This window comes from Sceloporus undulatus, chromosome 3, assembly GCF_019175285.1.
Source record: "Sceloporus undulatus isolate JIND9_A2432 ecotype Alabama chromosome 3, SceUnd_v1.1, whole genome shotgun sequence".
Classification (NCBI taxonomy): Eukaryota; Metazoa; Chordata; class Lepidosauria; order Squamata; family Phrynosomatidae; genus Sceloporus; species Sceloporus undulatus.
In genome coordinates, this window is record NC_056524.1 from 208,726,211 (window position 1) to 208,747,497 (window position 21,287).

The 21,287-nt window shown below is 39.7% G+C and overlaps 1 protein-coding gene across 2 annotated transcripts in view; it reads left to right on the forward strand.

The window, feature by feature from the left end:
- SH3PXD2A (SH3 and PX domains 2A) overlaps window positions 1–21,287 on the forward strand; it is a 342,486-nt gene that overhangs the window by 79,173 nt on the left and 242,026 nt on the right. For both annotated transcript variants that reach the window (XM_042456226.1, XM_042456227.1), the window contains exon 3: window positions 7,769–7,844. In XM_042456226.1, the coding sequence (XP_042312160.1) occupies window positions 7,769–7,844 (76 nt within the window). The remainder of the gene's footprint in view (window positions 1–7,768; window positions 7,845–21,287) is intronic.

Genomic DNA, 21,287 nt, shown 5'->3' on the forward strand with positions numbered 1-21,287 from the left:
TGTAATGTTTGTCTACTGGTGAGACAGATCATAGAATGGGATCTCATCAGAGAGGGCTTACCTTACATTTGACATGGCATTATGTCTGTGCATATGTGATCTGGCAAATCCATGGGAGAAAAGACGTTGTGAAAGATGAAGAAACCCAACCTGAATATCAAGCTTAGTATTTGGGAGAGCAATTTTGTGCTGAAAACTCAGCCTTCTTAATATTAATAAGGTTGATTTTGCATCACATTCCTGAGTTACAGGACACACCCTGGATATACCTGACTATCAGCTGTATAAAACCTTCCTTTTCTGTGCTGGCTCAGATTAGGTAATAAAAGTTGTACCTCCTGATCTGGTCAAGTTCAGGGAATTAATTCAGTATTCAGAAGGATTTCAATGCATATGTATGCTATTGTTTATAATCAGCCTTACCTCTGTGCCTTACCTTGGAAGAATATTGATGGCTCTGGGTAGCAGTAACAAAATTAATTGGCTTGTAATGCTGCTCCTTTTTATTTATTTATTTATTTATTGTTTAGGCTTCATTCTTCAATAGTCTCAAAGCAGCTAACAAAATCAGTAAAATAAAACAATGAAATCATGAAACACAGCATTAAAATAGAATCATATAAAAACAAACAAAATAGCCAGACAATTAAAATGCACACAAACAATAGCAAAGCGACAAAATAAAATGATTGAATTGCTGCTCCACTGGATGTGCAGGAGGACAGTCATTTGCATAAATAAAATGTCAGGCCAGTATATGCTGGCAAGACTTGTTGTATCCCTTAAGTCAGGGTGGGTAATATCCACATGTTGTGTTTGTTATTCAGCTGTCAGCCTTGGTTAACCTTTAGCTGATTCGGATACCATGCAGTTAGTCTTGACATTGTAACTCTTTCCCTCTCTCCACAAGTTTAAAGCTTTCAGTCAGGTTTCCTGATTGCTGACATTTCTAGTTAGCCTGGTTCACTTGTCCCTATGAGTGTTCTGCTAAAGGAAGATGTTTGGTTTGCTGTATCTGTTCCACTGATATCCACCCTGTAGATAAACAGTGCTTAGCTGTATGCCTCACCACCTTGATGTGGTTAGAAAAAGCCCACATGGGCCAAACAAATCTACCTCCAAGAATAGCCCTAGGAATGTGTCTGTCTCATCGCTGGCCACACTGAGTCAATCACTCCTGAAGTAAAACGAGATATGACATGTCTTCTTGGTTTAAAATGTAGTGACAGCAAATCCTGGAGTTGAACTATTGCTTCATTCTCCTTTGAACAAAAGTAATCTTACCCTGGCTGACTCCAGACAGCCTAAGTTCGGTCTACAGGAAAACAAAACATCCCTCCTTTGTATAATAAAAAAAGGTCACATGCACACATATACATGCACACATCTCAATCCATAGACAGAAAAGCACAGTGTTTAAAAAACATCAAACACTTTCTTCATGAGAATGACTTGCCCTTGAGGAAGCTTATGGATCCTTTCCTCCCTGCCTATAAATGTAGACTGTTGCTTTTCCTACCATGCTGATGCTAAGGTGAGAAATGGAGACAACTACAGTATATAGATATATTTTTTTTCTGAAGAGAAAAGATTCTTGCAAAATCTCAGCTGATGTTGTTCACAGACCTAGTGACAGGATGCTTCCTAACTAGATTTTTCTCTTTCACTCATGTGTTTACATAATTAATCTGAGTGAGCCAAATGATAGGTCCCCCAAATAGTTACATTCTCATACATATAAACAATGTGTCCTACTTCACATATCTTTGAAGGATTGCCTTGTAGGAATGTTGGGAGATCCCATTGCAATCATAGTCCAGTTCCATAAGGTGTCAACTGACCCTTGTTGTATCTAATTTGGAGTGTGGGAAGTGATTGGTAGTTGGCCCTAAACCTTTACTATCTACCATGTTTTTCCTTGATTTCTAACCTCTTCTGCATTTCATCTCTTGGTGATATAGTTCCTGGAGTTGAATTTATAGTGTCTGTCAATTTATTCCTCTTGCCTTGCAACCATAGCTGTGCTGAGGAGCCTATAGGGAAACCATTTGTTAATTTCATTTGTTACAAGTAAATTTGTTTGTATGCAAAAGACTTTGACTGGTTGTGTTAAGTCAGAAGCTGGATTCCTGTTGCAATTCCTCCTTGCACTGGGGATCACTTGTGGGGAATGGGTTGGGAGTCTCAGGCTAATGCATCCCACTCATGTGGAGAACAGAAACTCATTGCCTGTAAAGTAGAATTAGGGGGGCTTTTACAACTCCTCTCTACACTACTGAAAACATAGGGGTTGTGAATCCAAATCAGTTATGAATGCAATTGTGAGTTCCAAATGTCTTTAAAAATGGAACTGATATGTCTTGCTTTGCCATTACAGGTGGGAGAATGCTTACGATACCATCAGGTTTCTTAACCATACATATATTGTTTTCAAGCCGTATTCATTTCTTGATGAATATCCAGATATTCCAGTATTGAATCCCTTGTAACTTTTAGATGCTGATGCTTTGTTTTAGTTATCATTTGTATTGCTATTGAATTTGAGGTTGTCTGTTCTAGTGCATTTACAAGGACATTGCCCTTAATATGTGGGGATGTGGATTTCACATCCTGATACCCTGGTTCATGTACAACATATTAATAAATTTGCCTGCTTAATTTTCGTGATAGATTTCCAATTACCTACATGCTTTAGAGTTTGTTTTTTTATTCATCAAGAACTCATTAGACTCCCATATGGGGAGGTTTTCTGTATAGGCCAGGGCTGAATACAAAGAGTCAGCTACAATTAATGTTGGTTGCTTCTCTTTTGCTGATTTGTTTAGCTCTATTTTCAAGGTGGTTAATTCAGTATACTAGGCTGAATGACTGCAAATTTGAAGTTCTCATTTTTTCAGGACTTGCAATCGTTGATCATTGGATTTTAATACTGTATATGTTACTGCTGCAGTCTTGTTTTTTCCTGCTATTTTGGATTTTACTGAGGAGCCATTTGTATAGAAGACAGAAGCATATGCCTCATTAGGATGTTTCTGGAGCAAGAAAACTTTTTTTGCCTGAGCATCAAAACTGGGCAAATCTTTCACAGCACCTGAATCTTTCTCATAGTGGAATGTGATCTGCGTATTCTCCACCATCAAACCTAAGGCACCTTGTGCTCTGGTCAGAACTGTCTTGAATCATTTGGTGCTGTTCCGATCATCTGGAAGAGCTTCCAAAGCTGTGTTAATTTCCAGTATCAATGCAACACGCTCTTCACTATACCACAGACAGCAGTATAGACTCCAGGTGCTAGGCACATTCCCAGTCTGAATGCCACTGCTGCTCCTTCGATTAAGGCTGTAGCAGCCAAGACAGGTTGCAGATTATAAACTGCCATAGGTCCATGAGCCATTAGATATAAGACAACAATGTTATCTATCCAGCTACTACACTCAGCCAGTGCCTTCATCAAACCAGGAGTCTGTAGCTCTCACAACTGCTGAAGCATATTTTGTTATATTTGGAGAAGGCTCTGGCATGGCTACTAGCCAGGCTGCTACTTTGCTTCTAGCACAGAGGCAAGAGTGGTTATACATATGCTCATAGCTTATATATACCTTGGCTATACATATGCTCATAGGCATAGGTCTGCCCTGGTACATCTTCGTCTATGCTTTCCCTGTAAGTTATCATAGTATATCTATATCCCATCAACCATTCATAATTTGTCATCTCAGCGACGATAAATTCACCATCAGCAGGCTCTCCATTTGCAGCTCTGCAAAAGGCAGTCAGAAAGGCCCTTTTGTCTGCAAAAGGCATTAACATTATTAAAGTTGTTACCTTCATATGCCTTTTCATGTAATGAGGATCAGAGATGGTTTAGGTCCCTGCTTCTTAACTCTTCCTGGTTAGGGACACCTGAGATTTCTCTGCTTCCTTCCTCTCCTCTCAAGTGCAAAAAGAAGAATCTAAGAGGTTTACTGCAGTTCCTCCAATGTCTTCTTCAGGGCTATATTAGCTGCTAAGGCTTCTACCTGGCTCATGACCTGACATTGACATGGTTTCTCCACTCCTGTATCTTGCCGAAGATTGAAGGTTCTTTGACTTACACCTGAGATCTGAATCTGTTTGGATTTTCTAGTAGTTGCTGTGTTGATCACTTAAGCTCCCAGTTACAAAACCCAGTTCTATCCAATTGTGAGATTAACACCAGTGTTCCCCTTAAATATTCTTAGTCTTCAGTCTATCAAGAAATTAACAGGAGAAATGTGCATCTTTTATCCTATGATTATTCACCAATAGCACAGATAAATGTGCTCTCTTCAGTGGCATAGTTTACACAGATGTTCTAGGCACAATCTCACACCTCTATTAGAATTAGAGAAGTCTAACCCCTTCTTTCCTAATGTATGTTTAACTTTATCTTTACACAGACATTTACTTGGGTATTAGATAACAGGCTTCATGAAGAAAAGTGTATTTTACCACATGTAGTGGTTTTGGTTATCAGCAGCAGTAGAGCTGGACCAGCTTTGCTGCTCAAAAGGCTTCTTCAGCCTTTAATTAGCCACCCTCCCTTTCTCTCTCATCCAGTCAAAAGACGGATCTGAGATAAAGTAGGCATCATCATTATTCTACCTGTTTCAGCCAGCGTACATATTGCAGTTTATTTTCTCTTTCAACCTACTGATGCCTCCTTTTCTTGTGTACAGGTGCGAAGGTGTTTTGCTGGCATCAGGCCAGTAACCTTGTACTGTCAGTTTTATTATTATACACAGGTTATTACTTTTGTCTTATCTTTGTTTATACTTGGGCTGGCTTTTTTCCCAGAGCAAACATGTGTTAATTTTCATAATATGGTACTCTGCAACACAACTCTACAGCTCCAAAAGCGTAATTGAGACAAAAAGAAATCTTAAAAAGCAGCTCAGCCTGTTACAACCTCCTGTACAATTGGAAATGCTCTCAGAGCCTCTTACGCATCAGTAAAAAGCCAAGACAATCACAGCCCTTGGACTTATACTCTAAAAAGACTTGACACAAAAGGAAAAGGAGTTGGGAAGGGGGAAGGAAAGGAAAGGAAAGCAAGTAAGCCCAGGGACAATTTCTTAATATTATGAAATTCCTTAGTCTTGTGGAATTTAGCCTCATGGCTGCTAGATGACAATTGGCAATAGGCAAATCTCAGTGCAATTCTAGTAGTGTATAAGGCCAGTGCTTGTATAGAATTGAGGGTATTTTTAAATAATAATAATAATAATAATAATAATAATAATTTCTAACCCACCTCTTCCCCATGAGATGGGGAACAATAACAATTAATAGACAAACAACATCAATTAAAAAGATATCAGTTAAAACACACTTCAATTTAAAAGGACAAATAAGATGTACATATATCAAAACAATCCATTGTTAAAATTCATCATTTAAAATTCACAAGTTAAAAATAATCTGGATAAGTCTGCCAGAAGGGACTGGCCTTTATCACTCTTTGAAATTCAGTCTATTGAATTTCTAATCTCATCTGGCTGGTCATTCCACAGTGTAGGGGTGGCTAAAGAAAAAGTCTTCTAGCAGAGACAGATACCAACCTAGTCCCAGCTGACTGGAGTAAATGTCCAGCAGAGGACCCGAGTGTACGGGGTGAATTACAGTTGGCTCTCCTTATACATGGATTTTTTATACACAGATTCAAGCATCTATGGCTTGAAAATATTCAAAAAAAGTATAAATTTCAAGTATCAAACCTTGATTTTTCCATTTTATATAAGGAACACCATTTTGCTATGCCATTGTATTTAATGGAACTTGTGCATACACGGATTTTGTCATTCACGGGGGTTCCTGGAACCAAACCCCAGTGGATAACAAGGGTCCACTGTATATGGGAGGAGGCGATCCTGTAGGTTACCTGTACCCAAACCATTTAGGGCTTTAAAGGTAATAACTAAGGCCTGTTACAGACTGCCAAAATAAAGCTGCTTCGGGTCTCTTTGGAGGTATGCTATTTAAATGATGCATGGGTCCTAAGAGTCCGGAGGTCGCGCCAAAGCCACACTCCATTCCTAAGCACTGGAGTGCAGCTTTGGTGCAGCTTCTGGATTCTTAGGATGCATGCATCATTTAAACAGCAAAGCACCAAAGAAACCCGAAGCAGCTTTATTTTGGCAGTCTGTAACAGGCCGAAGACTTTGCCTGGAAACTAATTGGCAGTCAGTGGAGTGATTTTAATATTGGTGTAATATGATCACTCTTGGATGTCCCAGTAATCAATCTGGCTGTCATGTTTTGCACTAACTAAAGTTTCCAAACTTGCTACAGACATAGCCCAATATACAGTGCATTGCAGAAGTCCAGCCTTGAGGTTCTCCTCTCATCTGGAAGGATAATTAAACCTTTTGAATTAAAGATTGAGTAGGGTAGAATCACATTGGCTTCTGGAAAACTGAGCAGTGGTTGGTAAGAGAGAGACAAGACAGAGATAGAGATTGACTGACTGACTGAAGTCTCTTTCCACCCACCTTGATCGAGTATTAAGCAGCCCCTTCTGCTGTGCCTGCTTCAAAGTCCTCAGTAAAAGCTGCACATGTTTATGCATGCCACAGTAAGGGTTAAAAACCAATTTCTTATGCGAGATTTACTGGATTCTCTATACCCCATTGTTCATAATACCATAGAGCTATTGTAGTTCCTAGAACTCTCAGCTAGGAGGTCCAGTCACACTCTACACAGTTGAAGTGCATCTGCTTCTTTTCCCCTGCAATGCTAGAAAATTATGGCCTGACATGCATGCATCCACTCCTGGAGGATTCTGGGAGTTTAACTCCAACATGTAAATTTTCAAGGTTCCACAATGGTATTCCTGGCCAAATCCCCTTCCCCCAGCAACTTCTTAATTCTTTTCTTTCAGCATTCAATTTGTCATGGTGGTTGAAAAGAAAAGCAGCCCTTGCAAAGTCTCCTTGAAACTCAGCAACTTACCATTTCCCCTTCTCCTGCCTTAGTGTGTTCAATGTTTGTATAGATTATTTATTTATCCTGTTATGAAAAATGTTTAGCCAAATGTTCTATTATATTATGCATGTAATATACTCCGTTTGCTGTGACCGCACACCAAGTTAAATTTGCAGACAGTATGTGGTCAGTGAGGAAGGGAGAGTCTTTCAGAAAGGTTGAGACAATCTTCCACTTTGGAAGAAACTCACTTTCTTCTGACAAAGTCCCAGGGATTACAAGAAGAGAGCATTTGCAGATCCCCAGGAATCTCCTTCTATTTCATGTATGCCTGTCCATCATGAGACATAGAGAAACACAGTAATGTGGGAGAGACAGGTGAGGCCTGCCAACAACTACATTCATGCTTCACTGAAATAACCTCTCTGGTGGTTCTAAGGCAGCAGTTCTCACCAGGTGGGTGGTCTGTCTTGGAGGGTAGGTGAACCCTCCATGATTACAACAGAGAACATAGATTAAGGTCAAATCATTTTTAAAAATGTAAAGTGCAGATTGGCTAATTGGGAATTGCAGAATGCCAGACTTTGGTCTTATTCCAGTTCTGATGTAATTCTCCTTTTCCTCTTGGGAACGTTGCCTCTCTGCATAAGAGTTCACCAAACTCAATTTAAAAAACAAAACAAAACCTTTTCTGCTCTTAATCACAGCTGTAATTTTCTTGATTTGTTACAGTGGGAAATAAAGAAATAAAATACACTGATGCAAAAAAGAAAGTGGAGGAAAGGAGGTAATGGACTGTAGTTCACACTAAATATTTCTTTTGCAGATGCAGCTTCTGGATAAATTCCCTATTGAAGGAGGCCAGAAAGATCCCAAGCAGAGAATCATCCCCTTTCTTCCAGGTAACAAACTAAAGATGAAATTGAACACCGTTATAGACACATGGTTTTAACATTCCTTGAAGAAACAGGCAAGAATTAAATTGAGATCGATATTTAGACAGAGTCTCTTGAAATAATGCAAACGTCTTAGTTGTTCAAGTAATTGCCAAAAGTTCAGAAACTGAATGAAATATAGTGCCAGATCTAAGAAATATTTCACTTGTCAGGCCATTTGGACTAACGTTCCCTTCACAGTGCACTGATATGGTCTGAAGTGGCAGGAGTTGACAACAAAAACTCATTTGTGACTGAGATCGATAGGCTGGTGAAAATCACCAGTAAAGCTGTTGTGTGTTATGTGCCTTCAAGACTGACTTGGACTTATAATGCCCCTCCATGGGATTTTCTTGACAAGATTGATTCAGAGAAGATTGGCCATTGTCTTAACCAGAGGCAGAGAGACTATGACTTGCCCAAAGTCACCCTGTGGGTTTGTATGATTGAGTGAGAAATTCCATATTCACAATTATTTATGATGGGATTTAAAATAGAAAGACCAGTATTATAATGCCTCTATATAAATCTATAGGGTGTCTCCCATATAGTTCTGGTTTCTCTGACTCATATAAAGACATCACAAAGCTAGAAAGCCTACAAGAAAGAGCAGCAAAAAATGAGAGGATTGTAGGAAGTTGCCTATATTTGTCCAGTGAGTCAGACCATTGAGGTATCTAGATTAGTTTTTTTTTAAAAAAAAACTTATTTCTTTCCCAAATTTACAATACAATTACAATAATATGCCATATATGATTGCATTAATTCACTAAATAATTGTCATGCCCAGCCTGGAAGATGGCTTGGAGGACTCAGAGGATGAGCTAGAGCCTCTGGGATCTGAACCTATAATGGAGGAGCCAGAGCCCCAGGGGCTTGAACCTGTAATGGAGGAGCCAGAGGCTGGCCCTAGTTCTGCTGGAGCAGAGTCTATGGCCCCTCCAGAGGTTCAGCAGTCAAGTTTGCCTGGTGCCGAGGCTGTGGACATGGAGGAGGATCTGGGCAGTGTGCCTACCTTCAATGAGCGTCGAGCAGAAAGAGAGGGCCTTCGAAGATCTCGGAGGCTTTATCAGAAGCGTCTTCGTAATCAGGCACAGCTGAAGGCCAGCTCCTTGCCTTCTTAAGCACCTGGAGCATGTGTGGTTCTTTGCCAGTGGATATCTGACTCTTTTAGGGGAAAGACTCTGTCTCTGGCTCCTTGGCTTCTTGTCTTGACTACCCGGAAACCTTGACCTTGGACTGCTTCATCGACCTGCCTATCTGTTACCCTGAACCTCGGACCGTCTGACAATTCTCTTGGTAATCCCTTTTGGTAAAGCTACTGCAACTCTCTAGGACTGTGTAGCTTACACTGACTTTGCTGTGCTGGGAGGGGGTTGTTTGAGAACTAGCTGCCTTATCAGCCCTTTGGCTGCTTTCCCGGACAATAATATATACTCGTCCTTTCACATTCTCTGGGGTTAGGGGCACAGGAACCCTGTGAATGTGGAAAAATCACAGATAACCAACACACTCTAGGAATCACTAGGTCCTCCAGTGCAACTTTGTGGTCAACATCTGCCAGAATTGCACAGACCACAGGATTGCAATGGAGATGCAACAAATGCCTAGTGGAATGTGCCTCTAGGAATCTCTAGATACTTCAGTGTGACTCTTGGTTGAAGTTGACCATAGAGTTGCGCTGGAGGACCTTGGTATTCCTAGAGGGAACATTAATAAAATCCGTAAAAGTCAAAGCCACAAATGTGGAGGGACAAATATTTAGGTAATAAAATAAATAATATATCCTTCTCTGTATCTATACATCCATCTATCAATATGTAATGTCTATTATTGTTCTATTTCTGTAATATATTAATATCTGCAATGCCAGCTATTGGTTAGCTGAAGCTCCATCTTCAAAATTCAATTCTTGAAAATGCATTAAATATATGTATCTAACCAACATTTGTCAACTCTGGCTGGCAGCTACATTCATGCTACAGTTTTGGGTAGAATTTTTTTTTTGCAGATGACAGTGATTGAATCTGGGACCTTCTTCTTGCAAAGCATGGTTCTGCCATAGAGATACAACCCTTCTCAATGAGCAAAATCAAAAGCATCTATGCCTTTTTACTGTAGAAAATGAAACAGGTGTCAAGGAAGACATAGTAAATGTTTAGTGAATTTTGAATGCAGATAAAAATTGCCATCACTTTTTTGTATCACTGGGTTTACCCAATGCAACTATTTGAAAAATGATCCATTACCTACAAAATACGGTTCTTCAGATATTTTTGCTTCTGGGAAAATGTCTTTAAATATAGATTTAAGAAATTAATGGAAGTTTGGTTTATCAACAATTATCAGCAACTCCATGTTCAAAACAGCATGCTATTAAATGCTAGTTATAAAGGTGCAGATGGCAATAGGAGATGATAGCCATTGGCCTTATGCCTATTTTTTTGTTTTTCCAGAACCCTTGGTTGCAAAATAAAGTGTTGGTCTATGTGATGTGATCTAGCTTTTCTAATCGCCTTCCATTTCATTGTAAGACTAGAAATGGAAAGATAACACCACAATTGCATGGCAGTGTTTTTCTTAGAGTAAAACTCATACATGCTTTCCCTGAATTGTATCTTGCCTGTACACAAATGAAGATCTTTTAAAACTGAAGAATTTGGCTTATAACCATTGTTTCAAAAATGAACACAATGGCAGGATACAAACCGCCATATAGTACGTCTTCTATACGTACTAGGGTTAGGAAGGGGCGGTGCTTCTGCACCCCCCTAACCCTAGTACATATAGAATACGTACAACATGGCGGCGCCCCTTCCACATGGGGGCCGCCATGTTTACGTACTGGACGCATAGCGTCCAGATGTGTCGCGGCGCCTATGACGTTGGGAATGCGCCAGCGGCGCCTCGCGACGTCATAAAGGCGTCGCAAAAAGAAGCTCCGAAATGGAGCTTCTTTTTTGTTCTGCACGGGGGCCGCGCGGTTTGGCTGCTGCGGCTCCCGCGCGGAGCAAATGGCGCTGGCGGGAGACCGCCGCAAAGTGGCGGTATGTATCCCGCCAAAGATAACTGTAGAACGCAAGTTCAAAAATGCAGCTAAGCAGATGAGGCCATGATCCTTCCATATTTGGTGCCTTTCTTTTGACAAAGAGGCAAAGGAAGTGGAAAACACTGGCTCACAGTATATAGGAGGCAATGATTTGATACTTCATTGAGGTTTTGAAGCTTGGCCACAGTGAAATACTTGGTTGAAGGGGTTAAGCCCAAATTTAAAGTTTAATCCAACTTGAATTCTAAATCTGATCATGAACACACATATTGGTAGTGAGCTCTTTGGTACACTCTGGTATTATGTATATACATAATACACGTTAATGCATACAAATTGTTATATGTGCATTTTACTCACTTCTATACTGCATGACGTGGGACCTCTGACATGGATCCTAAGTAATCTCATAAAGTGTGCCATAAAGGCAGAACTCATACTTCAATAAATTTGTTGGGTTTTGAGATGTGTGAAATGCGATAGCTTACATACCTATTCCCTAGCACAGAGGGGTTTGTATGTCAAAGTGAGTTTGCGACAATTATGCAGTTAGAATGTGGGAAATTTCTAAACAACTGTTAACATGAATTCACATCAGTGATTTTATACAGTGAAGCACATTTAGTATGACAGATTCTGTTCTGAGCATGGCATTTAATTTTTTATACCTTTATCTCACTTGGAAAGGTCTTTGGAAACCTCAAAATGGCTCCATAGGGTTTCTATCCAGGCACCATACAGATCCATGAATGTAATTACTCAGATCCTTCATCATCTGCATTGTACCTTTCAGCAAAAAAGGGAAATCTAGTTAACCAGGAATTACCAGCTCCTTGACACGCACTCTCACACCTTCTTCCTTTTTCCCTGTGGGAAAGGGAATGATGAGTAAACAGAATCAAAATCACTTTTCCTGGAGGAAAGTTCACCTTGTATACCTGAGCTGTCACAGTTGCAATTATGTTTAACAGACAGTTATGAAAAGAAAGGTTTTATTCTAAATAAGAAGGATTATATCAGGCTGGCAGGACATGATAGAACTTGGAGCTGTTTACATGATATAATTGTACAGTTACAAAGCAAGTTACGTCTTGGGTATTTTTGGAATCAATAAACTGTTGGGGCATATAGAATCAGGATTAAACATGCAACATGCAGAAGGAATAGAAACACCACTGGGAGGTCTCTGCTGTGTAGCTCTGTGCAGGTTGCAAAGGAAAAAATCCTCCCTGGCAGAAGCAGCCACCTGGATAAATAACTGCTTAACTGCCGACTACTCACAAAGAGTTTTTTTTAAAAAAAATTAAAATGTAAAATAAATCCCAAACCAGCCCATTAGCTCCAACCTGACTTGTTCAGCAAAGAAATATATAAAAATTACCAAAATGTGTTTTTCAGAAAATATTTTCCTCTGTCTCCATAGAGTTTCTCTGTTGCACATGACTGAAACCATCCCTCTATCTTGTTTTATGAGGTGCCAGATGCATTATGGCAGCTGGCTTGTAGGTTGATTCAGTGTACCACATTTCAAAATAAATGGGGTTTTGAGATCCATTAAGAGATTAGCTTTTATCTTCAGTTAGTAAGGTAAGGATAAGCTTTTTCTTCATAGATGGCCCTTAAGGCAAACTGGAAGGCGTGCAACTCTTTCCATTTTTGGGAACAGCAGCTTCTGCACTCATGCAGCAAACACACATAGACAGAGACATAATATGCTGAAGATAATGATATGATATAATATACTGAAGATGATGATATAAAAATACCCATTGCTATTACATTTCTGATTGCTACGGGTACTGTTTGAGTGGTAAAGTGGGTGAAAAATAGATTAGAATCTAGTGGTAGGCCTCTGTGTGATCTACAATGGATTTTCTATCATTTTGGATCTAATGGTTTGGAATAGCAAAAATATTAAAGAGCCCCTTTTAAAAAATTATGTTGTTGAAATAATAGTACCGTAATTTTGGGGAAACTAGAATTAGTTCTGTTAATTCAGAAATACCCTGGTCCTTATGTTGTTTATGTGAGCCATGCTTTTGCACTTGGCTCTGGTTGATGAATTTTAAGATTTAAGTAAACAAACAAACAAACAAACAAAAATCAACTGAACCCCACACCTGATATTTTGTCTGACCACTTCATCAAATAGAAAAGAGAGGTGGAAATGCCCTCTTCTATCAGTGTCAACTCTTTCCCATTCATTGAAAGAAAGGATCTTATCCCGTTAACCAATAAGCTGGATGCATCCTGGGTCGAAGCCTCACTCAGCCAGCACTTTTTTGAAGTTGGAGAGCTTCAGACTTCAAAAATTGGCCAGCTGAGCAAGACTTTCACCCAGCATGCATCTGGGTGGTGGCATGCCTGCTAGATAGATAGTGATTTAGTTATGATAACATCTGATGGCATCCCGGATCCTGAATTCAAGGCTCGAGAGGTAAGTCGGCTTGTTTGTTAGTGGGATAAACTCCCATGTTAGGATTGATGTCCATGCTTTTAAGCAGCTGTTGAACAAGGAGAGCTCCGGCAGATATTTTCATTTGTTGCTTTGTAAGGAGAGGATGCTGTAGAAAATTATCTGCTAAATATCATATAATCAAACTGTATTCAATTAAGTGACTCCTTTAATTAGAAAACACATTGTACTTTTTTGTTTAAAAAAGCCAAAGGTCTTTTCATTTGCTTAAATAAATGCCTAATGATAAATCTTAACACAGAATCAAGCAATGAGAGAGTTGTAAAAAAGTTCTAGCAATCATGATCCTTTAAAAACAACAAGAACAACAAAGTTAAAGTTATCAGCCTTTATCCAAAATCCTAAGAATTTCTCTGGGTGGCTTTACAGTTTGTGTGATTGCTCTCTCTGCACTAACATTGCATGAGTGCTTCCATCCTGTTGGAAACAAAATGTATGGATGACACTGACAGTTTTAACCACTTACATACATACAGGCCTGCATGCATTTATGGATTTATTTTAGAAAACTGGGGCACTAAGGGGAGCTCTGAGGCAGCTTCCACATTAAAACACAATCCAATGAGATGCAAACAAATGCAATATATTAATTAAGTAATAAAAGCAGCAGCATGAATTAGCCATAAACTAGAGCTTGGGAAGTTATTTTTAAAATAACCTGTTGTAAAGCCCTCCCCATTAGTTTATTGTGTGTATATTCCTTCAATCTGCCTATTGACTTACAGCAACCCCATTAATTTCATAGGGTTTTCTTTGGCAGGGAACACTCAGAAGTGGTTTTGGCAGTTCCTTCCTGTGAAATTTAGCCTTTAGCACCTGATATTCATTGATGATCTCCCATTCAAGCACTAACCAAGGCTGATGTTGCTTAGCTTCCAAGATCAAACAGGATCAGATTATGCCTTTAGGGTATTTAGGCCCCTTCATTAGTTTATTACTATTAAAAAAACAATTTAGTGACTTGTTGGTTTACTAATATTCTGTTCTGTTATTGTTGCATTGTTTGGTGGTGGGGAGGTAAGACTGATAAAATGTTAAGATTTTGCTGAAAATGTGTCTTAAGATGCTCTTTAAATATAAATGGTAAAACTGACAAGAAAACAGTGGTCATTCTTTTTCCAAAAAGAAAAAAAAAAGGGGGGGGGGTAGCTTGTTACAGGTAAATACATTACTTGTTATTGCTTTCAAGCTCTGCATAAAACAGTAGTGTCAGAAAGTTACTAAGCTCAGCAAAATGAAAACATCTTTCCTACAGTTTAAAACATAAGAGAGCAACTGAATGTTCTTATGGTGGGAGTCCCACTATACAGGTATCACTACCAAGAAAGCCTGTTCTTGTGTTCCACACTTTTCCAGGGGGATAACCACAGAGCAGGGGATAAACCCAGAGCAGTGCCCAAAGCAGGTTCAGATGGAAAGGTGCAGTCCTTCAGATAAGCAGATTTCAAGTAGAATCAGCCTTAATGGGTAACAGCCATCACTTTGAATTGTGCCCAGAAACTCAGAAGTGCCAACGAGGAAGAACTGGTGTGACGTGTTCTGAAAATTAACTCTCAAACACCAAAACACATAGTTGCTGCCTTTTCAGCATGTATTGATATGTATTGAAAAAGGATTGCATGCCATTCACAAATTATGTCATCCACATAATTTGCTACAGAAAAAACTGGGGTACACAGAATATTTATATTTGCTACAAAAACATGTGGGGCTGTTTTGACAAAGCCTTTTGGGATGCTGGTGACTGTTGACTCTGGCCACAGTGCAAGTGCCTTATTTATTCAAAGAAACCGTCCAATGTTTGCTTTTCAACTGCAACTCCCTGGCCTTGGAGCGTTGTTAATTTGGACAAATGCTCTAAACCGAAAGGAGCAGCTAATTGTGTTCTGCTCTATTTGTTATGGCCTTTCCATGGGTTACTTAGTGAGTGGTTAATTTGTGTACAGTATATTTTTTCCCTCATTTCAAATAGCTGTATGCATTAAGAAATCTTCTCTGACTATGCAAATTACCGAGTTATTTTCGAAATTTGTCTTTTATTCTTAAATCAGTAGACTTTGATACATTGGGCAGTTCTGTCTATATTCAGATTCGAGGCACAACATTCTCCTAACAAATGTTATTTCTATGTCAGTGGTTGTGTCTTTTCCTATAAATGCAGAGATAGAATGTCAGTGGCCTCTGGACCAAAAAGTGGGTGGGATGCACTCCTTCCTGGGTGCAAAACATTAGGGATGCAATAGTGCCCCCTCCCTCCCCCTCCCTCACTGAGGCACTAGAAAAGGGAAGAAGGGCTCAGCTGTGAAGAACAGCAGATTGAGTAGCAGACACCTACAGTCTGCCTCCCTCCTCCCTTGGAATTTCCTTGAGTAAGACAGAAAAGAAGAAAGAAGATCAGGTGTGGGGCAATGGGGGGTGCCACTTCCTTTTGAAAATGAAACTGTCTATCCTCAAAGAAGTAGTCCTGCTAGTTCAAAGGATAAAAGGAGGGGAGGATGTATCTAGCAGTTCCTTTAAGAATAACTGGCCTAAGAGCAAGAAAAGAAATAGGCGAGAAGTTGATTGACCTTTGTGAAGCCAACTGTTTGTTTTTTGCAAACACGTTCTTGTATTCATAGATGTTTCCTGATGTCTGATATAGACATCAAATAGACTACATAATTGGAAGTAGAAGATAGAGAAGATCTATTCCCTCTGCAAAAACAAGACCAGGAACAGTTGTGGCACCAACCATGAGCTACTAATATCAAGGGTTAAAGTAAAGCTAAAAATGAACACTAAGCTAACCATTGTGCCAAAAATACAACCTGAATAACATCCCCATAGAATTTTAAGGTAATGTAAGAAATAGATTTGTACTATTAAACCTAATTGACTGGGAGCTGGCTGTCACCATCCTGCAAGCCTGAGCCTTACTAGATCAGCTGAGGAACAGCAGTGGCCATAGCCATGGTGGGAAAGAAGCCCAGGAGAGACTGAAACAGGAAGGGCAATAGCAGTGAGCAACAGTGTGGGAGGCATAGCCAGGGGAGACCATGAGGGAGTCAAAAGGGGAAAGGAAGACATGCAAGGGGCAGTGGAATGTGGAGGAGACGGACAGGCACAAAGAGGAGCAAGAGGAGAGAGGCCAGGTGAAGAGCAAGGGAAGGAGGACAGGGTAAGTGGTGAGACCAGGGAGGTTTTCAGAGCAAAAGAAGAGGTGGATGCAGGCAGGACAAAACCATGAAAGCTCAGAGCTAGAGTTGCAAGGGAGAGGCAGAGACACAATCCCAAAATTCCATAGCATAGAGCCATGGCAGTTAAAGTGGTGTCCAACTGCATTATTTTTGCAATGCAGATGCAGCCTGTGTAGAGTAGATGTAGTTTAAGATTTTGCTCACAGTCTGCCAAGGGAGAACACTAGCAACCTGTCTCACAAAGGATGTTGGGAACTGGAGCCTAATCTTGCATAGAATTAGGCTCATCAAAGACAGTTGATATCAAAGACTGAGGTGTGCCTGGCTGCTTGAGGTGGAGTTATAAAGTGTTATGGATACAGAAAAGCTACTGAGATAAATAATAGTAACAATCATACTGTACACCTGAAGGTAGACAGGCAGTCTCATGAGTTAAGGAAACCCAACCTTTCCCTAAATAATTGCAAACTGGTTGGTCAACGTGCCTTGTCTTTAGAGCAGAAAGAATGCTGACTGTTCACACCATACATTTCTCTTATTTATGCAGTTCCTTGTTGTGCTTCAATTGAAGGGTTGGGTATAAATTACGTAAACACATAATGTAGAGCTTCAGGCTATCGGCTCTCTTATGTCTTAAAATGAATGGATAGGTAGCATTGCTTCTTAGCTTCTGCCTTTCTGTAATTCTAATCCAGAATCTGGGAAGAATAATCTTTTTGGACAACCATTTAACAAACAAACAATAGGCTAGATAGCACTGATGAAGTGAATTCAGAATATACTATTTCTAGTTCATTTTATGCATGGGTTTGTAATGAACTAAAATGGGATGGTAACTCTTAAAAGATTTCATTGTAGTGCCATCTTCCAGTTTTAATTACAATATCAACCTTTCCTCTCTCCTCACTCATGATATCAAGATATGGGATAAGCATTTTTTTTTAATTAATTACTTCTTTATCACTGACATTCTTTAAGGATAGTGTTTTGAAGTACATTAGAGGGAGAAAAATCTGTTGTCCAAAGATGCTGAATAAATTTGATGGCCATGTGCATCTCTAAAGCTAAATAGCCTACCTTAGTCTACCATTCTGCCCAACGCAACTTTAGTTAACTCGGTTCAACTCTGAACAGAATGGCATTTAACAATGACCTTGGAGCAGAATGGGGGTGTGGCAGCTGCACAACTCACACCCCAACTCCACCCTGAAGCCAGCATCACATCGCTGTGGTGTTCAGATGATGCATGCCAAAACGTGCGCTGGACAATGCCGCGGTGGCAGCAAAGGCGTCCTTTTTCCGGCTTCAAAAGGAGCGGCATTTTGCCATTCTTTATAGGGCTGGAAAAATGCCAGATTGGGGCATGTAGTTGCCATGGCCCCAGTGTGGTGAGGAATGAAGTGACAGGACACCCCTCCAAAGGTGCGGTATGTTTAGCCCCTCTGTCTTGGCTCAAGGTTCAACACAGTGATAAGATATTATTTATATTCTGATCAAACAAGATTTTTCCCCTTGTCAGTTAACGTGTTAATATATCCACAGAAACAAAACTGCTGTTAACAATTTGAAAAATGTGTTTTTAAAAGCCCAGGAAAAATGATGAACAATGTTGTTGTATGATGGATGAGAACACAGACAAGGCTGAAGTGTATGGAAGAGAGTTTTGCATGAGTAATAGCCCTAAAGAAAGTATCGTAATGTGGTAGAAGAGTATATTAATAGTAGTTGTTAAATAGTGCAAAGAAGCAATTTTACAAGATTCTGAGTGGGATTAACAAGGAAGGAGACAAGTAATGAAATGAAGTCAAAGTAGGGAAGTAAAGAGAATATAACAGAAAAGAAAATGAATCCAGTTTCTCAATTCTGACTGCCTTCCCATTTCTGAATAGAAATGCGATAGCCTGAGTAGTTACTGAACGGTAATTCTGGAAGACTCCTACATTACATGGAAAAGCCTACATATCTCTAGTTTGTTCAAAAAGCTTGTACAGTACCTGTGTGTACACCTCAGCTTTTGTCTAGAACTCCACCCAAATTCTTGCAACTGGTGAGAGAGATGGGCGGGGAATATTTGCAGTGACGCTGGGAACTGCCCTGTTTTGAATAATACTTCAAGAGCATGAATAACCACTAAACATACACCTTTCAAGACGTGCCTGGACTGTGCTCGCATTTGCTCTCTCACACAAGAAAAGCAAACTTTCTGCTCATGAATTGCTTCTCAGGTGGATATACATTATATATAATGTACATATTTTTACATGGTGTGGGGGAGAGCTATAAAGGTGAAGAACTTGGGTAGGTCTGCAGATACATAGCCAGCTCAGCTGTGTATTTTTCTTCATCCGGATAACTGAGACAATTATTTGTGTGCATATCTAAAAGACCTGACTGTCTGATTGTCCTGAATCATTAGGTTATGATAACTGTGTGTGTGTGGAGTGGGGAGTGTTTAGAGTAAACTTATTCCACTAAGGTAGTATTGAGGAGATCATTGTGCTCCTTTTATGATACTTTGCATTCTGATGGACATTCTATAGTGTGTTCAGAGCATTTCCTTTCTTTAATCCCTTACTCATACATACAGTACTTTATGAATGCAAAATGCTCAGTCACCAGAAGAGGTTGTAAATACTAACATGTACTAACAATTGTGAGATGGATGCTTTTCCAAATTCCTAAAAGTGGACTCTTCCAAATAAACATAGTATTAAACCCCACATTTCCATGGGCCAAGGATTGATCTCTATTAATATTTCCCTAGAAATGAGTCAATGGGGCTTACCCTCAAGAAAGTGTACATAGAATTGCCACCTCTGTCAACTCAGTCTACATTCGGAGCTTTCAGTTTTCAAGCTTTTTGCCAAAAGACAGGAAAGCAAAACAAAGCTGGAAGTGTTGTAGGGAAAAATTCTAGTGAAAAACCAACAGGTTCCTTTGCCTCCAACCTTTATCCCCATCAGCCAATTTTTTACACTGCTAATCTAAATATGTCTACTTAGATATTCTGTTGAGTTCCACTGATTTTACTGCCATGTTCAGAACTGCAACTTCATTCCCATACTGAGAGAATAGAGATTTTTTGTCTTTGCAGTTGAAAGTATTAATGCCCAATTCCTTTTTTTTTTTATATTTCTAGAATTATTTTTTCACATGGATTGCTTGTGCAGTTCTGTAAATCCTATGTTGGTAGTATATATATTCTCTGTAGAAGAATAGTATCATTTCTCAGCTGTGTTTTCACTGAGATCCCATCAGCTGCATGCATCTAGCACAATGCCTGTGAATTGCCTCCTTAAAAGATTTATGGTTCATTTGAAGCATAGATGTGCTATAAATACAGGACAAGGTTTACCATGTTAGGAAAGTATTTTATATCTGTAGCCTATGTCTTTGCACATGTTTTTTTTTTTTTTTTTAGCATTTAAAGGGAAATTGCATTTAAGAAGGGCTTATTTCCTGACAAAAGTAGCACTTTGTGCTGTGTTAAGAGAGTTCTTGTGGAACATGGATCTCTTGCCCTATATAATATAATGGGAATGGATTTCCTGTCTGCTGTGAGCCTAAAGGGAATGTATAGTATGCTGGGAGGAAATGTCCATTCTTTAGCAATCGCCAAAATGTCTGAGGTAAAATAAAAGAAAAATAGCTAGGTAGAATTGTTCACTTCCAGAAAGTATTTTTAGATTTTGGTTTTTATGCACTTAGAAGAGCAGATTAATTGTTTTAAAATGTCACATGACAAAACGATTGTACGTTTTGACATTCAGTGCCTTGACACTATAATTGAGGGAAGGGATAGCTTTAGGCCTTAGACTGTAACCTGAAGTACATCTAAGCTATTTAAATTGTTCCACTCTGAATAAAAGATGGTAGAATGGTGTACTCTCATTCTAAGAGTCAAGCCTCCCCAAGATGTTAATGTTGCAGAGGCTGATTGTAGGCACTGGCATCTAATGGAGAAAGGATGGACTTTTCCAACTAAAAAGAAAAACATTTATATGCTGAAACATAAAGTGTCACGTTGGCTTTCAGGAGCTTTGCTGTTTCTCTCAGCATTCCAGGGAAGCTAGAGGAGGCATCATTATGACCATTTAGCTACAGCTAGGATTCCTGAGAATGTGTGTAAACACTATATATTTACTGAATCTTGGTACATAGGAATTATTTTGGAGTGGTTTTATACAACCAGTAGCTTCTGTAGACATAAGTAGAGGTTTCCTGTCATCCAGTGTAAAGAATTTCAAAGGCCTGGTACAGACCGCCCAAAAAGGTCTGTTGGCGCCTTGTTTTGCTTCGCGGGGAATCGGTAGCCTCCAGACCACGGGACTTCCCCACGGAGCAAAAAGAACCCGCAAAAAGCAGATTCTTCTTGCGGCGCGATTATGACGCACTTGCGATGTCATAATGGCACTGCGATGTGTAGATGCTGGACGTCCTGCACATAACAATGGCAGCACCTATCTGTACAGGGTGCCACCATTGTTACGCCCTCATCACATGCTAGGGTTGAGGCACATGTGGGCGGAGCGCTCTCGGCCAACCCCTAGCACGTGACGAGGGCACCCAATAGTCCCGTCTGTACAGGGCCAAAGTGATCAACAGTTGATATAGAGCTACACTTGTTCAGGAATCATTGAATGACTTCACCAATATCTATCTATCTATCTATCTATCTATCTATCTATCTATCTATCTATCTATCTATC